Genomic DNA, 16,664 nt, shown 5'->3' on the forward strand with positions numbered 1-16,664 from the left:
ATTTCCATACGATTGGGAGTAGCAGATCTGCAGTAACTGCAGGTGTCGCAATGCATAACTCTTCGGGAAGACCGTCAAGCCCAGCACCTTTACTCCGTTGGAGTCCATTGATCACTGAAATCATTACCGTTGACATTTTCAGACGACCATCGAAAGATTTGCGACCACATGCAAGCTGTTTCGTGATGCATTATATACTTCTGAAATCACTATGCTCGGTAGTATCTACAGCTTCCCTGACCGGCGCTCTCTTGTCCCGACGTACGCTATGCCGAACTTCTTGGGATTTCGATCGATATCTTTGTTCGAACGCGTCTTTCCCGTCATCACCTCTCGGCCAGTATAGCCTTTAATCTTTTTTTTTCTTTTATTCATTGATCCATTTCCACGATTCCGGAGTCAGTCAGATTTTATGACTAGTCTATGAGACGAGCCCAACAGCCTGTGTAGTACACGAGAAAAGAGCATTTTTGATGGAAGCGCAATGCTTGTTGACACTCTCAGGCGGGTTACTCAGCATATCTGCGCTTCGGTCAGAAAACTAGCTCTCTCATTGTCTAGCGACGGTTGGATCATACAAGCGGTCGATGCTGAACTTGGAGGGTCGAAGCTCTCCAACCCTGGGAGAAATGGCGGACGCAACGCGCAAACAAACGTGAACAACCATCAGATGGTGATCTCTTTCGAGGACGATGTAAACGCCCCTATTGTTACACACATCCAAAAAACAACTCCTAAATCTACTGCTGATCGCACGATGTCGGTCAGTTGAAATCTAACTAAAATTATGATAAGCTCTGTGCTCAAATAATGTGCCACTAATAGCAAGGCGATGGAAGTTGCAAAATCTCCCACCATTATCGCTATGTTTGCCACACCGTGTTTTCTTTTCACATATCCGTGCAAGGTGTTGTCAGACTCCATCTTGGCATTCAGGTCACGCATCATGATCACAGTGTTACCTTTGGGAGCCTCCCCTGAATTGCGCTCAATTGCTCGAATAAACCATCCTTCTCCGCTACATTAGAAGTGCCCGTTAGTACATAGCATTGTACAATTGTGATGATCCTTGACTTGGATCGGAATCTTAAAGTGATAAGTCGTTAGAAACCGGCTCCCAAATCAAGAGAACGCGCCAAGCGGTAACCGTCATAAACAACCTAACACCGGATTGGCGTCTGCTACCACTTAGATTTAAAGGAGTACTCTCCAGAGTTCAACCATCTTAGGCCCACAATGTCCAGCTTGTCCAGAATTCCAACAATAATTCCCGCTCCAGAGGCAGAAGACGAGCATTCTGAGGATACTCGCTACCGTTGTTGAGAAGCGTGCGCACATTTGATGGCCAAAGGTGATAGCCATAACATTAATCCTTATCCGAAGCTTTGTTGGCATTTCAATAACATTCAAGTTTCAAACTTTGTAGGTTGCTAGCTCACAAATGTTAATCCCTTTTAGTTGCCTCTTACGACAAGCAGGGAAGACTTTTTGTGTATTTTTAAGTCGCAACTAAGAGGACGGCGACAAGACGTTAGTAAATTAGTCTGAACAAAACAAACATGTCTCTGCTCGCTAAATATAAATATAAATTAACGGACAACAAACAGAGAGAGAGAATTCCAATTAATTATTGTCCTCAGGTGGAGGAGGAGAAAGCAAAAAAACTTATCCTACGTTTAAAACTACTTAAAGTAGGGAAGTTAAAAGGACCAAGCTGTTTTGCATTATAATTTCGGCAAAGCCTGGGAATCGGGGAATGAAAATAGACTTCGAGCTCCGCGAAGGGCACGTTGAAAATACTGCGTTACGTGTGTTATAAGACGCAGGACGGCAGGTGATCTCGTCAGCGGCGGAGCAGTCCATCAGACCCGAGGAAAGTTTAAAGGATGTGCATAGATCCAGATAAGATCTACGCTGTTGTAGGAAGGGAAGGTTTAGAAAGCGGAGGCGGGACGGGTAATCCACACGAGGGAAGCTTTTCTTAAAGAAGAGGGAATGGGTGAATTTACGTTGCACATTTTCAAGGGCAAGACAATCACAGTTACAGGAGGGTGACCAGATCACGGAGCAATACTCGAGGGTATTCCTTACGAGGGAATTGAAGAAAGCTAAGGAGGGTTGGCTGGAGTCAAAATCAGAGGAAGAGCGAAGAATAAAGCTTGACAATTTTGCTGCTCGATTGATGACATCGAGGCAATGGGTGTCAAAGCGGAGCTTATTGTCGAAAGTGACTCCGAGGTCTTGAGTCGAATTTAAGCAGGATAAGGAATGTCCGTCAAGCGAGTAGGAAAAAGAAGTGGGTGAGGATTTTAGGGAGTAGCACATAGAGTGACACTTTCTGACGTTTAGCGCTAAACCATTAGCCCAGCACAAACGAACTACAATGTCCAGGTTATTCTGAAGGGAAACACAGTCCACAGGCGACGATATAGCGGAAAACAGCTTAAGGTCGTCTGCATAGAGCAAACAGGGACAAGTCAGGAGGGGAGGAAGGTCGTTAATAAAAAATAAAAGTAGCAAAGGACCCAGAATAGACCCCTGTGGGACGCCAGAAGAGGGGGAGAAGGAGCGGGAAGTACAGCCGTCAAAAGAGACACGGCAGGATCGGTTGGAAAGGTAAGAGGCAAGCCATAAAACAAGTGTTATGGGAACGTTTACGGACAAGAGTTTGGATAGAAGTATCTTGTGATTTCCAGTGTCGAAGGCTTTCGCGAAGTCAGTGTAAATGGTATGCACTTCTTGCCGTGAATTTAGACATTTGGCGACAAAGTTGGTAAAGTCAAGCAGTTTGGAGGCAGTGGACCTACGTTTAACGAAACCCTGTTGTTCTTTCACTATGTGTTGGCGAAAGTGGGCGGAAAACCAGTCGCTGACATATCTTTCCAGGATTTTGGAACAGGAGGAGAGGAGGGAAATGGGACGGTAATTCTCGGCAAGCGAACGATCGCCACTTTTGTGAATGGGGATAATGAGAGCCTCTTTCCACAAGCCGGGATAATGATTCTCTTCAATGCTTTTGTTGAAAATAAGAGATAGGGGAAGGGAGATGAACTTTTGGAGTTTTGAGCAAAAAGAAGTTTGGAAGACCATCGTAGCCAGGTCCGACTTTGGCATCAAGTTCGCCAATGAGGTATTCGACAAGGATAGGGGTAAGAAGGGGAATGGTAGGCGATGCGGGGCAGGCTACATCTACTATCGGGAGGGATTCGGAGGAAGGGGGAAGAACATAGACTGACGAAAAGTAGCGGCAGAGTAAATCACAAGATAGTTGGGGGGAGTTAGCTGAGAAGCCAGAGAATTTAATGGATGGAGGGGATAACTGGGCAGGGCAGCGGGAGTTGCGAATGTGGGACCAGAAAGGTTTCAGATTTGCGCGCTTTAGTGAGTCTTCCATGCTGGACAAATATTCGTGTCTGGACTTACGTATTAAGGGTTTGACCGAGAAACGAAGGGATTTGAAAAAAACTAAGTGAGCAACGTTTCTAGAAGACAGGAACTTCTTTCTCGCAGTCTGTTTTTGACGTAGTTTTTTGTAAATTTCAGTGGTGAATCAGACGGGGTAAGAGCGTAAGCACTTAGGAGAGGAGGAAAAGTAACAAGGAAGAAGATCAGATAAAATGGTATAGAAAGTGTTGAGTGCTCGGTCACATGTCAATGGAGAGAGCAGGGGGACCCAGTTGATTGACGTCAGGGCTGAGTTCAGACCTTCGAAGTTTGCCATACGAAAGTTGAACTTGGCAGGCTTGCGAGCGAAAGGGGAGTGGAGTCGGGATATCTGAACATCGAACTCGAGAGCAGGATGATGGGCGTGAGGGGCAACGTAAGACGGAGAATGAAGGGATTGGGAAAGATAACGTACAGGAAGGTTAGAGCGGACAAGGTCAAGAGTGCGATCTAAGTGGTTTCTAGAAAGGTTAAATTGGAGGGCCCCACAGGTGTACATGAAAGTAGATAGAGGAAGGGAAGGGTGGGTCGAGTTATTAGGGAGGGAGGGAAGGCCAGGAGTAACGGGCCAGGAGAGCATAGGAAGATTAAAGTCACCACAGAGGATGAAAGGAAGTGGGGGAAACAAAACGGTTAGGGCCTCTGATAATCTGTCGAAGAAATCCTCGTACAGAGAAGGCGGGCTCAGGCATGCAAAATATACACACGATATGATAAAGGGACATACGTTTGGCGGAAGGACACGTATGGTAACAGAATCGTAGGAGGAGGAGGAGGAGGAAAAGATGGTTTCGGCACGGAGAGGGGACTTAACAGCTATTAGGGCACCTCCGCCAGTTGTCTTGCCAAGCGCAACGCGGTCTCTGTCACAACGAAAGACAGAGTAACCTTCGAGGAGCTCAGAATCTAAAATCCTGCCATCCAGCCAGGTTTCAGAAATGCAGATGACATGATATTGGAATGCTAAGGCAGACAGTTTGAAATCCGACAATCTTGGTCCTTAGACCCCTTACATTTTGATAAAATAGCGTATAGTTATTGGAATCATTCGTTCAATCATTCGGCGAGGCAGGCGGGCAGGTCGGAAATTTTCACGAAGCTTAGACCGCTTATAAAGCTTAAAGAAGACCCCCTGTGGTCAAAAGGAGGATTGGACGATAGCATCGAAGTCATGGGGATATGTCACTTTGAAGGAAGCTATCACTCGGTCAGGAGAGCCATCCTTCGTCAGCTTCACATAGGAAAGAGGTGACAAAGTTAAGTTGCTTTTGCTTCTGATATAGGCCAGAATTTCGTCGGGCGTAGTGGAGTACGCTAGCCTTGACACGAACAGCGGTTTCGACGGCGAGGCGACGTTCAATTGGGGTCCGCTCGGACGACATGAGGTCGGAAAGGCCTGCGGTTCAGCGATGGCGGGCGTCGATGATATACAGGAGGAAGCGTGCGGTGGTGCTAATGTAGCGACTGTAGGATAAACGCCAGAACTTCGTAGCGCATCCGATGTTGCGTAGGGAACTTGTCCCTCGGATGGAGGATTTTTCAGTAGGCTAGCGGACGTCATCGGGTTGATACCATCTTTTATGGATACACTGGAACAGAGCGAGGCAGAGAATTAGAATTAGTCTATATCAGCTGGTCGCACTATTCACTTCTTTACCACGTAGACACCACAGACAGATTGACCTGAAGTCAAGAAAGATGCCTTCTAGTAACTTCTGAATTCAGAGATCTGCAACGTGCCTGCTGATGACTACACCGTCATTGCGGGCGAACTTAATGGTCGTGTGGGAGAAAAGCCGGACTGCAACAGGTGCCATGAGGGGAAAGGGTTTGGAGTCCGTAATAAGGGTGTCGAGCATATAGTCGATTTCGCGGGCACCCGTGATCTTCCAATTGTGAATAAATGTATAGCTTATTAAACGATTGTTTCATTTTCCTACACTTTATAGTGGAAACAGTAAAACACAAATCAACTATATTCTCATAAGGCGCTAATATTTAACCACCGCTACTGACTTCCCTATCCCGACTGAACCTCTACATCACCGGCCGTTGTTTGCCTTCTTGCGAATCAAGCCACCGATAAAAAAGCGTGGAGAACGCATTGGCCCTCCTCGTAATAAATGGTAGCCTTATGGTGAGAGAACACACTTACACACGATGTCGAGATGAAAGTCCGTGGAAAGAAACGCCTCTACTCTAAGTTTCTCTATGACAAAACGCTAGTCAACTGCTAAATTTACAAGAATGCCAACTGGAAAGCAAAAGAAAGCCACGGTTGTTACCCGAGCGGTCTATTACGACGATTTTTACGATAAACTGAACAGTCGGAAAGAGATCTGTATCGACTTATCAAAAGCCCATATCTTCCATTTGGAGCTAATCCACATTATAGTAAATTTGCGTAGAAGCGGCAAGTTTGGGCTGTGTCTAACGTCCTTAGTAATAATGAAACTTTCACCTAATTTGGTAATATCACAGTTTTTGTTATGCTCTATATTACTGCATGATTCATTCAGTTTGTAGTCAATAACTTATATTTTTTTATAATACACCATTATTAAGTTTTTTTGAGCAGATATCAGTATGGAGGTTGTTTTGGAGCTTCACTATGGATCCCCTCTTAAAACCAATGTAGAACGATGTGTAACTGACTGCATGCATGGGCGTTCACAGTTCTCAGCCTCTCACCAAATTTAATGTTGATAGGTATAACCGTTTCTGAGAAAAGCACGGGCGACAGGCAGATAGTCTGACTGACGGTAAGTCGATTTTGATAAGATTTCCTTTTAGACAAAAACTTAACTAGAGGAAACAAACCACAGCATTATTTCGTAGAAGCAGTCTTGGTGTGGGTGTTAAAGTTTCCTGACATTAATACGAAAATAGATAAAGTTGAAATGTTTCAAATGCTATAATTTAGGTTGGCAAAAAACGTACATAACACATATAATAGGATTTATATAATCGAGGATATCCCACTCCATACTTCACTTGTTGTGCTCAAGCAGAATCGATCGGGCAAGCAACATAAGCAGGACGAGGTCGGCACGTGCTTTTTCACCGCTGACTAGAAAATAAGTCATTACAGCCCACTACGGGTGGATATGGAACGCAACTTATGACAATATTTGTGGAGGAAATTCCACCGAAAATGAAAATCCTAAATCCAAATTTTCGTATTGTGGCTCTTTGGTGTTGCGTGGGCAATTTAGGTATTCCCTTGAATGTGTAAGATGCTCTAATCTGATGATGCCACTCCAACTTGCTTACTGACCAGTGGTGGAATTAACTTAATTAAATTTTCAAGTTTCCTGAAGCCATTTTAATTGTTGGTAGGGAACTGACAGAATCTGTCATCTACTTGTCGCATGTTCTCGAAATTGAATCTAGCAAAGCCAAAACTGGAAATAAAATAATATTCAGCCGCTTTCGCATGCCCTTCAAACTGCTACTCCGTCCTTACAAGTACTCCTGAAAGTACCCTCTTCACATAAACCATCATATTCAGGAGGAACTTCAAAAATACTGTTCCTGTAAATGAATTCTTCGTCTTGTTCATATAATTCCTGTATCTTGCTAGTAATATAATATGGAGTTCCCACTCACCTGTATATTGGAGCTGTTCCTTTGTCCTCTCTGTACCAGAGTATTAAGACAATATCATCGCCATGCTCGTGAGTGCTCACATTACACGGAAGATAAATTGTCTCGCCAGTTAGGGCTTCCATTTTGTAAATTGGAACTGTTCGGGAAAGAATAAATAAAAGACGATACAAATTTGATTATTAGCGGGCGAATGGAATATTGTAGATGTTTTTATTCTGCTTCTGTTTTTTCCTTTCTGGGGCACCTTATTAAAATTTCAGGAGAGGAGAGGAAGGATAAGGAGTGCATGTATAATAAATTTTCTTTATGTCGCGTTGAATGTATATTTATCTTCACGGTATGGAGGATGTTCGATCAAGGTAAAAGAAACTGAGTACTTTTAGCACTGCAAAGTATTTATTGAGAACATACATATCGACGTGTCGTAGACCCATTAGTTATAGATATTCTAACGCGCTTAAGTTAAGGTTGTACCTTCTAATTCATCTGGTGAACTATTTGAGAAAAAGTGACGCGAGTTACACATGACTCACCTATTCCTCACAACCTACCCACTCCTCACCCCCATAAAGACACCCACATAACCCCATTATTCCAAGAATGAATTATTCCCAAGAACTGCAACAATGTATCATTTTGCATTAGTTGACATTTTGCATTTAATTAAATCTCACAACCCAAAATAATGACTTTATAAACATCCGGCCTATCCAGATAAGAATATCCAAATATTGCAAGCCAAGCGCATTCAGCATATTAATATCCACATTTGTTTATCCCAATCGCATCCGCTCAAATAACAAATCATTCTTTTCATTATGGGAATAAACTGATAAGAAGTCAATTAAAGAATCAAACGCAAAGTATATAAAGAAGAACCACGGATAGAAGATGGTTCTTGTTGTGCTCTTCCTCAAGTAGTTAAGTCACGGTCAGTGTAAATCTTGATTAAAGTGAATTAAATAAAGTATTGTTTCAAATTGAATAAAGTGTTTTCATTCCATTGGGCCGGTTGCCCAATTAAAATATATATTTTTTAATAATCCCGGAGAACGGAATTATAACTGGCGCAGTCGTACGGATTTATGAAGGAGAATCTTCTAAATCTAAAACAACCTAGTCAAATAAAAGTGCTCTAACAAAGTGAATATTCAGTCATAAGAAGGAAAACTTCTTTGACTTATAAAAATATTAACTCAAAGTGCACAGTGTTGTTAATAGAAAATATTTAACAACCCTTGTGAAGAAAATTCACAAGGATAAAACCGAACAGTATTCTTAGACCATTAACCTCTTAAGAGGCTGGGTAAAAGACCTGTTCTTAACAAACAGTAAAAACACCAGTGAACAGAAACCAATCAATCAACCATGGTAGACCCACAATTACCATTGGAACTACCATTCCAAGAGCTTATTAAAGAAGCTAGACAATTACCAGTCTATACCAGACACAGCAGTGAATACTCACTGAATACCTGGATCGACGAAGTGAACACACTATTGGCTTTAACACAACCCGGAAACGAGCAATCCTACATCTTCAGGCTGATACTTCATAGAATTCAAGGAGCAGCTAGAGATGCAATTCAAAAAGTTAGCGAACAAAACTGGCAGAACATCAAAGCAGCTTTAATCTTCACCTTTGACGTAAATGAACAGTTACAGTAGCATAATAAATAAAATTCATAGGGTGAGTAATAGTAATAGGTCTATTGACGATATTTATACTACTCTTAACTCTTTGTTAAATAAACTAAATACAAAATTCATCCAAGACCCACAACAAGCAACCCATATTGAATTTAGTCCTATCAGAAACGAAAGTCTGGTAATTAATAAATTCAAGTCATTAATTCCTGAATACAAGGCATACTTGTTAGAAATTAGAAATTGTACCACATTAGATCAAGCTTACAGCATATTATCTGAAGTTCGTCAAAATATTGACAATGATAATCAACCACGTAATAACAATAACAACTACCATAATAACCCGCGAAATAGTCACAGGAATAACCAAAATCAACGTAATAATAATAATCGACCCAGCCAAAATTACAATAATAATCACAGACAAACAGATAACAGGCAACATTTTAACCAAAACCCTCGTTACAACAATTATAGGTTTAATAATAGAAACAACAATAACAGACCTAATAACTACATTAATCAAAATAACCATAATAGTCAAAATCAAAATAGACAACAACACCACTACCATCAGAATAACAGAACAGAGTCTATGCAAGTAGACAACTCCAATCAGTATCGTAGAAATAATTATAATCAAAATCAAGTCCAAGAACCGATGGATGTAAATTTTCAGGAAACAGCCTCGGAAATATCAGAAACTTGCTACCAATAATTAATTTGAAAATAGAAACGGAGATCATTCCTGTTCTATTCGATACAGGATCTTCTACATCAAGTATAGATGGAAAATATTGCAAAATTGGCGAAATAAAAGAATTAGAAAACCCCATTCCAATCTTGGGATTAGGAGATACATATTACGTAAATCAAAAATTAAAAACTAATATGCTACTCGAGTTCAATCTCCCTAATAGTCATAAAATATTATGGAACGTTATGGATTTCCAAAACAAGAAATTCAAAGCCATAATAGGACAAAACTTACTGTATCCTCTTAACGCAAAGTTAAATATAGGAGAAGGGAATATTGAAATAAATAACGTTAAGTTGTCTTTCAACTATGCGGTACCTGATGAGATAAATCATCAAATCAATAAATCATCAAATCCAACACTACGACTAGAAACAAGTTGTTCGAAAGTTTGAACAGTGAAGAATCGAAAACATTAAGGAAAATATTCAAGGAAAACGAGGATATATTCTACAATGAAGGCGATAACTTGACTTGTACGACTCAAACAAAACACGAGATCGTAACAAAAACGAATAAACCCTTGTATTCTAAAATTTATCGATTTCCCCAAGTACATGAAGGAGAAGTAAGAACCCAAATAGAGGATATGTTGAAACAAAACATTATCCGCCCTTCAAATTCACCATATAATGCACCTATTTGGATAGTACCCAAAAAATTGGACAATTCTGGCAAAACTAAGTGGAGAATAGTCATCGATTACAGAAAATTAAACGATGAAACAATAGAGGATAAATATTCAATACCGAATATAGATGGCATCTTTGATAAATTGGGAAAAACCCAATACTTCACAACACTAGATTTAGCTAAAGGCTTCCACCAAATTGAGATCTGCGAAAATGATCGTTTCAAAACAGCCTTTTTTACACCACAAGGACATTACGAGTTCAATCGAATGCCCTTTGGATTAAAAAATGCTCCTGCTACGTTCCAGAGAATGATGAACGAAGTTTTGAAGGAACACCTCAATAAAATATGTGTTGTATATCTAGATGATATTCTAATATTTGCAACTTGGAATGGAAATGGAAGTTAACATCAGAAAAATATTCGAAACACTCCGCAAATACAAATTAAAAGTTCAGATCGACAAATGTAATTTTTTTGCTAAACAAACCGATTATCTAGGTCACATACTATCAGTTGATGGAATAAAACCAAACTTAGACAAAGTAAACATAATCCGAAACCTCAAAATCCCAGATACACAATGGAAAATAAAATCTTTCTTAGGCATCACAGGATATTACCGAAAATTTATAAACAACTATGCAAAAATTGCATCACCATTAACAGACGCCCTAAAGAAAACGAACAAAATCAACATAAATGATCCTAAATATGTCTCAGCCTTTGAAAAACTCAAAGATTTAGTAATTAATTATCCTATACTACACTATCCCGACTTTAAACAAAAATTCGTCCAAACTACCGATGCTTCAGACAAAGCAATTGGAGCCGTCCTATCGCAACAAGGACATCCTATTTCATTCGCGAGTAGAACCCTCAACGAACATGAACGGAACTATTCGACAATAGAAAAGGAGTTACTAGCCATAGTATGGGCTACCCAGTATTTTCGACCTTACCTGTATGGAGTAAAATTTGATATCCGCACAGATCATAGACCCCTTGTTTGGCTTAACAACCTAAAAGAACCTAATAGTAAATTACAACGTTGGAAAATCAAACTGAACGAGTATAACTTCGATATAGAATATGTAAAAGGAAAAGACAACACAGTTGCTAATTTCCTCAGTAGTATTAACGCAGATAATCATGAAATAAATATGTTAGAAGATGATGGATACTACGAAGGAATAAGTGATAATGCAACAATACACTCCGGGGAAGAAGACCAAAACGATCTTATCCCAATTAAAGAAGGTATTGTTAATTTATACAAAACGCAGATAGTAATACTAAATAAAAAGAAGAAAGAATCCGAAACTATTAACAAAAGAAGGAAAATATATATAGATAAAACAGACATAAATAATAAAAATCTAGTAAAAGATATATTACGACGATACATACCAGAGAAAGGAACAGTAGGAATACACTGTGAATTAAGTGACAGTGAATCGAACAAAATCCAACTAATAATTGTCAGTCTATATTCTAACAATAGTAATCTAAAATTTATTAAGTGTACAAACAATGCCGTAGACCTCTTAACAGAAGACCAACTTCTTGAAAAAATCAAGGAAACTCATGAAAAGAGTAACCACAGAGGAATCTTAGAAAACTACGAAGAAATAAAAAACAAGTTTTACTTTCAAGGAATAATAAAAGTGATAACCAAATTTATAAACAATTGCGAAACATGCAATCTAGCCAAATATAATCGTAAACCTATTAAACCAGAATTTCAAATTTCGGAAACACCCAAAAATATAAACGAAATAGCACACATCGATATATTTCAAATAGGAAAGAAACAGTTTTTCACCACAATAGACAAACACCTCTATACGAAGGAAACCCTAGACAAAAACGCAATTACATTTATAAATCTTCTCAGAGAAAGAAATGCAATAATTGGTAAACCGAAAAAATTAATTGCTGACAACGAATTTAACATGGTAAACATAAAGGAATATTTAAGGGAAGAAAATATAGAAGTGCATTTTTCATCACCAAAATCACATACCGGAAACGCTGATATGAATTGATATCATAATTCCTTGACAGAACAAATTAGAATCCTAGCAATTACAGAGCCGGAACTTAAAATCGAAGAAAAAGTCCTTAAAGCAACAGAATATTATAACAGTCAACAAGGCCAAATCAACAAAGAAAAATTGTACGAAAAACTGAAAAGCAAAAAATGTAAATGGATAAACTATCAGAATAGGAAACGAGAAAAACAACCAGAGATCGAACAGAAGGAAATCTATATTAAAAATTATACAAATGAAAGACACAAAGAACAACCAAAATTTAGGAAAGTTGATATAATCAAAGGTAAAAACGATGAAATACTATTAGTGAAAAATAACAGAATCCGAAATAAAATTCATCCAGAAAGAATAAAAAGAATAAAGAAATACACTAACGTAATAGAGCAATCTAAAACAGAGATAACTGATGAACAAAAACTAACTATTGAAAAAGCATTAAATCAAGGACCGCAGAATGAAACATTAATAACAAAATTTGGAATGAATATAACTAGAAAAGACATTAATACATTGAGAGATAACACCTGGATAAATGATCAAATTATAAATTTCTATCTGAACCTTATTGCTGAAAGAAGTAAAGAAGCAAATCACCTACCAAAGGTATACGTAATGAATACATTCTTTGTGCCCCGTCTTCAAGATAAAGGATACAATGCAGTAAGCCGTTGGACACGTAAAGTAGATATATTTGCATTCGACATAATATTAATCCCAATACATGTAAATCAAAATCATTGGTGTATAGCAACAGTAGACCTAGGAAATAAATCAATAAAATACTACGATTCATTAGGAGGAACAAACGATCAAGTACTAAGAATATTATCAGAGTATCTTGAAAAGGAATCATTAGATAAACGTAACCAAATTTTTGACATCACACCCTTTACGAAAGTAAACATAGAAGACGCACCAAAACAAGATAATGGAAGCGATTGTGGAATCTTTAGTTGTAAAATAGCGGAATACATAACTAAAAACGCTGAATTAAACTTTACCCAAAAAGACATTCCTCAATTTAGACAAAAAATGATATTAGAAATATTAAACGGAAAACTATTCTAATATTACAGCGACCAATCCTATGGACAACTATAATATTCATTCTACTAACATTCAGTCAGATAACAAGTGCCGAAATAACAATTGAAAACGTAAAATCTGAATCCGGAATAATTTTAATCAAAAAGGACCCAATTAGACTAATAAAAGACTATCGTAGAATATACCATAAAATAGATTTGGAACAATATGAAAAAGCTTTAGAAGAAGTTACTAAAGTTATCGAACCAAACCCATACACCCTTGAAACTATAAAAACCATCAATGGAGAATTAAAACTATTAAATGTTAACAAATCCAAAAATAATACTTCCAAACTTAAAAACTTGAATAGGAAGAAAAATTCCAAAAAACCAAAAACCATAATCCCACAAGCTATGCCAACATCAGACCCATTATTCGATATATGCAATTCAGCATTAGGACAAAAATCTGGATATAAAGATATCTGTAACTATAACATCAGAAATAGAAGAGGATTAATAAATCCGATAGGTAGTGTATACAAATGGATATTTGGACTAATGGACAACGACGATTATGAAGAAATTACGGAAGACCTAAAAATAATTGATACTAATAATCACGCTATAATAGAGTCAATGAATAAACAAATCGAAATAAATAAAGCTTTCGAAAATAATTTAAATAAGATTGTATCTAGCATCAACCAAACTAACGAGCAATATAAAAAATTAACCATCGATATAAATAATGCCACAAAACAAATAAACGAAATACTAACAACAATTCAACTAAATCATAATCTGGATCTGATAAAAGACAAACTTGAGAAAATAATAGATAATGTAAATTCAGCCAAAGCAGGAATAATGACTAGATCAATATTAACCTATGATGAAATTGATTCCCAAAGGATAACTTTTGAAGAATTAAAACAAATAACAGTAAATGTTTTAAGTAATGAAGATAAAATAATATTTGTCGTCAGTATCCCTATACTCACTCCACCATTATTAACATACTATGTAAGAAAAATACCAAACTATATATCAGAATATTTGAATATAAACATAAGCGAAGTAGTATTATATAACGATCAGTATTATAAAACACAAAAACATGTAAAGTTATTAAAAACTACATTAACTTGTAAGAATCCTAACTGTATCACAAAAATAGACAATAATGAAACAATAATAGAAGAAATAGAAAAAGGACTTCTCTTAATAACAAATATACACGATAATATTAAACAAAACTGTAATGAAAAAACATATCACCTTGATGGAAATTATATCTTGAGATTTAGCAATTGTAAAATAGAAATCAAAAACAAGACATATACTAATACGGTTAGAGAATTTCAACAAATATTAACTTTAAATCCAATTAAAAATATTACCAACTTTAACTACGAAGTAAATTTAGAAAAAATACAATTGGAAAACATAGAAAATCAGAAAAAGATAGAAGAAGTAAAATTTGAACATAAAAGAAATATAATAACAACAAGTTCTACATTTGCAATTATAATCATAATAATGATTCTTATTACCATAGCATACCTATATTGTAAAAGACAAAAAACATCAATAAAAGTAGAAATAAATAAAGACGTAGAACTATTAGAAATTAAAGACGTCAAGGATAACGTCAATCTTAAGGAGGGAGGAGTTACACATGACTCACCTATTCTTCACAACCTACCCACTCCTCACCCCCATAAAGACACCCACATAACCCCATTATTCCAAGAATGAATTATTCCCAAGAACTGCAACAATGTATCATTTTGCATTAGTTGACATTTTGCATTTAATTAAATCTCACAACCCAAAATAATGACTTTATAAACATCCGGCCTATCCAGATAAGAATATCCAAATATTACAAGCCAAGCGCATTCAGCATATTAATATCCACATTTGTTTATCCCAATCGCATCCGCTCAAATAACAAATCATTCTTTTCATTATGGGAATAAACTGATAAGAAGTCAATTAAAGAATCAAACGCAAAGTATATAAAGAAGAACCACGGATAGAAGATGGTTCTTGTTGTGCTCTTCCTCAAGTAGTTAAGTCACGGTCAGTGTAAATCTTGATTAAAGTGAATTAAATAAAGTATTGTTTCAAATTGAATAAAGTGTTTTCATTCCATTAGGCCGGTTGCCCAATTAAAATATATATTTTTTAATAATCCCGGAGAACGGAATTATAACTCGCGTGAAAGGCACTCATTCCAATGGGAATTGATTTTATTTTTACAAAGGACTTAGCAAAGTACCACATATGCAATTTAGCGGAGCTTTACAAATACAGCACTTATATATGCAGATACAGCACTTATATATGCGCATATATGATCATAATTTTTGACGGCTACCAGCCATGGAAAGAAAGACGACGCCTTTGCGACAGAAATGAAATAGGGTTAGGCGCAACAACAGGAGAAAAGTGTGAAGAGGGATAGATCCACTATGATTAGATCTGACAGGTAAATTATTGAATTATATTATATATATAGTATATTTATAGAATAAAATATAAACATTTAAGGCGGTCTTCTACCGTCAAGCGTAAATTTCATACCTATTTTTGGGAATTAATTCCAAAGCAATCACTGAAGATAATCTAATGGTTTTTTTTTATTTAATTTGTACATGTTTTCACTTTTCAAAAGGATTTTTGAAAAACTACCATCATTTCTTTTATGTCCTTGAAACGCCCTTGCTATAGTCCTTGTCGAAATATCATGGGTCTGAACCATCCATGGGTCTATCCAAAATCCAAAAAATTATATTTCTTCTTAATAAGTGGCCATTGGTTATGTTTTCCCGAGTGGAATTTTTATTATTTTGAAATTTGGCAAAAATATGCATCATTTTATAAAAAAGTTGTATTTTTCACTTTTGGAGGCTGTAAAAATGAAAAGAAAATCAAAATTTTCAAAAACTAGCTGCGTTTCTCGTCTCCCAAAATGGACAAAAATCCTTCGTCGAAGATCACTGCTGCTAAGTGGGTAGCAACTTCAACCACCCTTTTGCCAGGGTGTAAATGTTTTGGAGCCAAAATTTAAATACTCTTTTGAGGAGTTCGGTGTTGCTTTGTGTGTGTACAATCAAGCATCTTTCTAATAAATTATTAGAAGACAGAACCTCGTTTGTCGATTTCATCAATTGTAAATTTGGGAACGATGGGAATTCTGACATGCTGAAAAGTTGTAAAAGTGTCTTCGATCTCGGCCTGACGCCACTAGACGAGCGGAGCGATCGCAAAAAATTGATTTATTGAAACCACAACGGTAGAAGATTCCTTTAATCTAAGAGTGCTTGATGAGAAGACGAGTAGCCAATGGCCACATTTTAGGGGAAAATATATACCACTGCTAGGTACGTCTATTTGTACCCTCAAACGAAGTATTGGAATTCGAATCTAATCAGGTGATCTTTAAACTGATATGGGAAGGCTTTGCTAAATTAAGCA

General features: G+C 37.3%; 1 protein-coding gene across 1 annotated transcript in view; it reads right to left on the reverse strand.

Annotated features, from left to right (window-relative positions):
* Positions 1–16,664, reverse strand: part of LOC119658032 (kin of IRRE-like protein 1) — a 257,165-nt gene that overhangs the window by 116,454 nt on the left and 124,047 nt on the right. Inside the window, exon 2 of the mRNA XM_038065264.1 lies at positions 7,054–7,189. Within this exon, the coding sequence (XP_037921192.1) occupies positions 7,054–7,189 (136 nt within the window). The remainder of the gene's footprint in view (positions 1–7,053; positions 7,190–16,664) is intronic.

Source organism: Hermetia illucens, chromosome 5, assembly GCF_905115235.1.
Source record: "Hermetia illucens chromosome 5, iHerIll2.2.curated.20191125, whole genome shotgun sequence".
Classification (NCBI taxonomy): domain Eukaryota; kingdom Metazoa; phylum Arthropoda; class Insecta; order Diptera; family Stratiomyidae; genus Hermetia; species Hermetia illucens.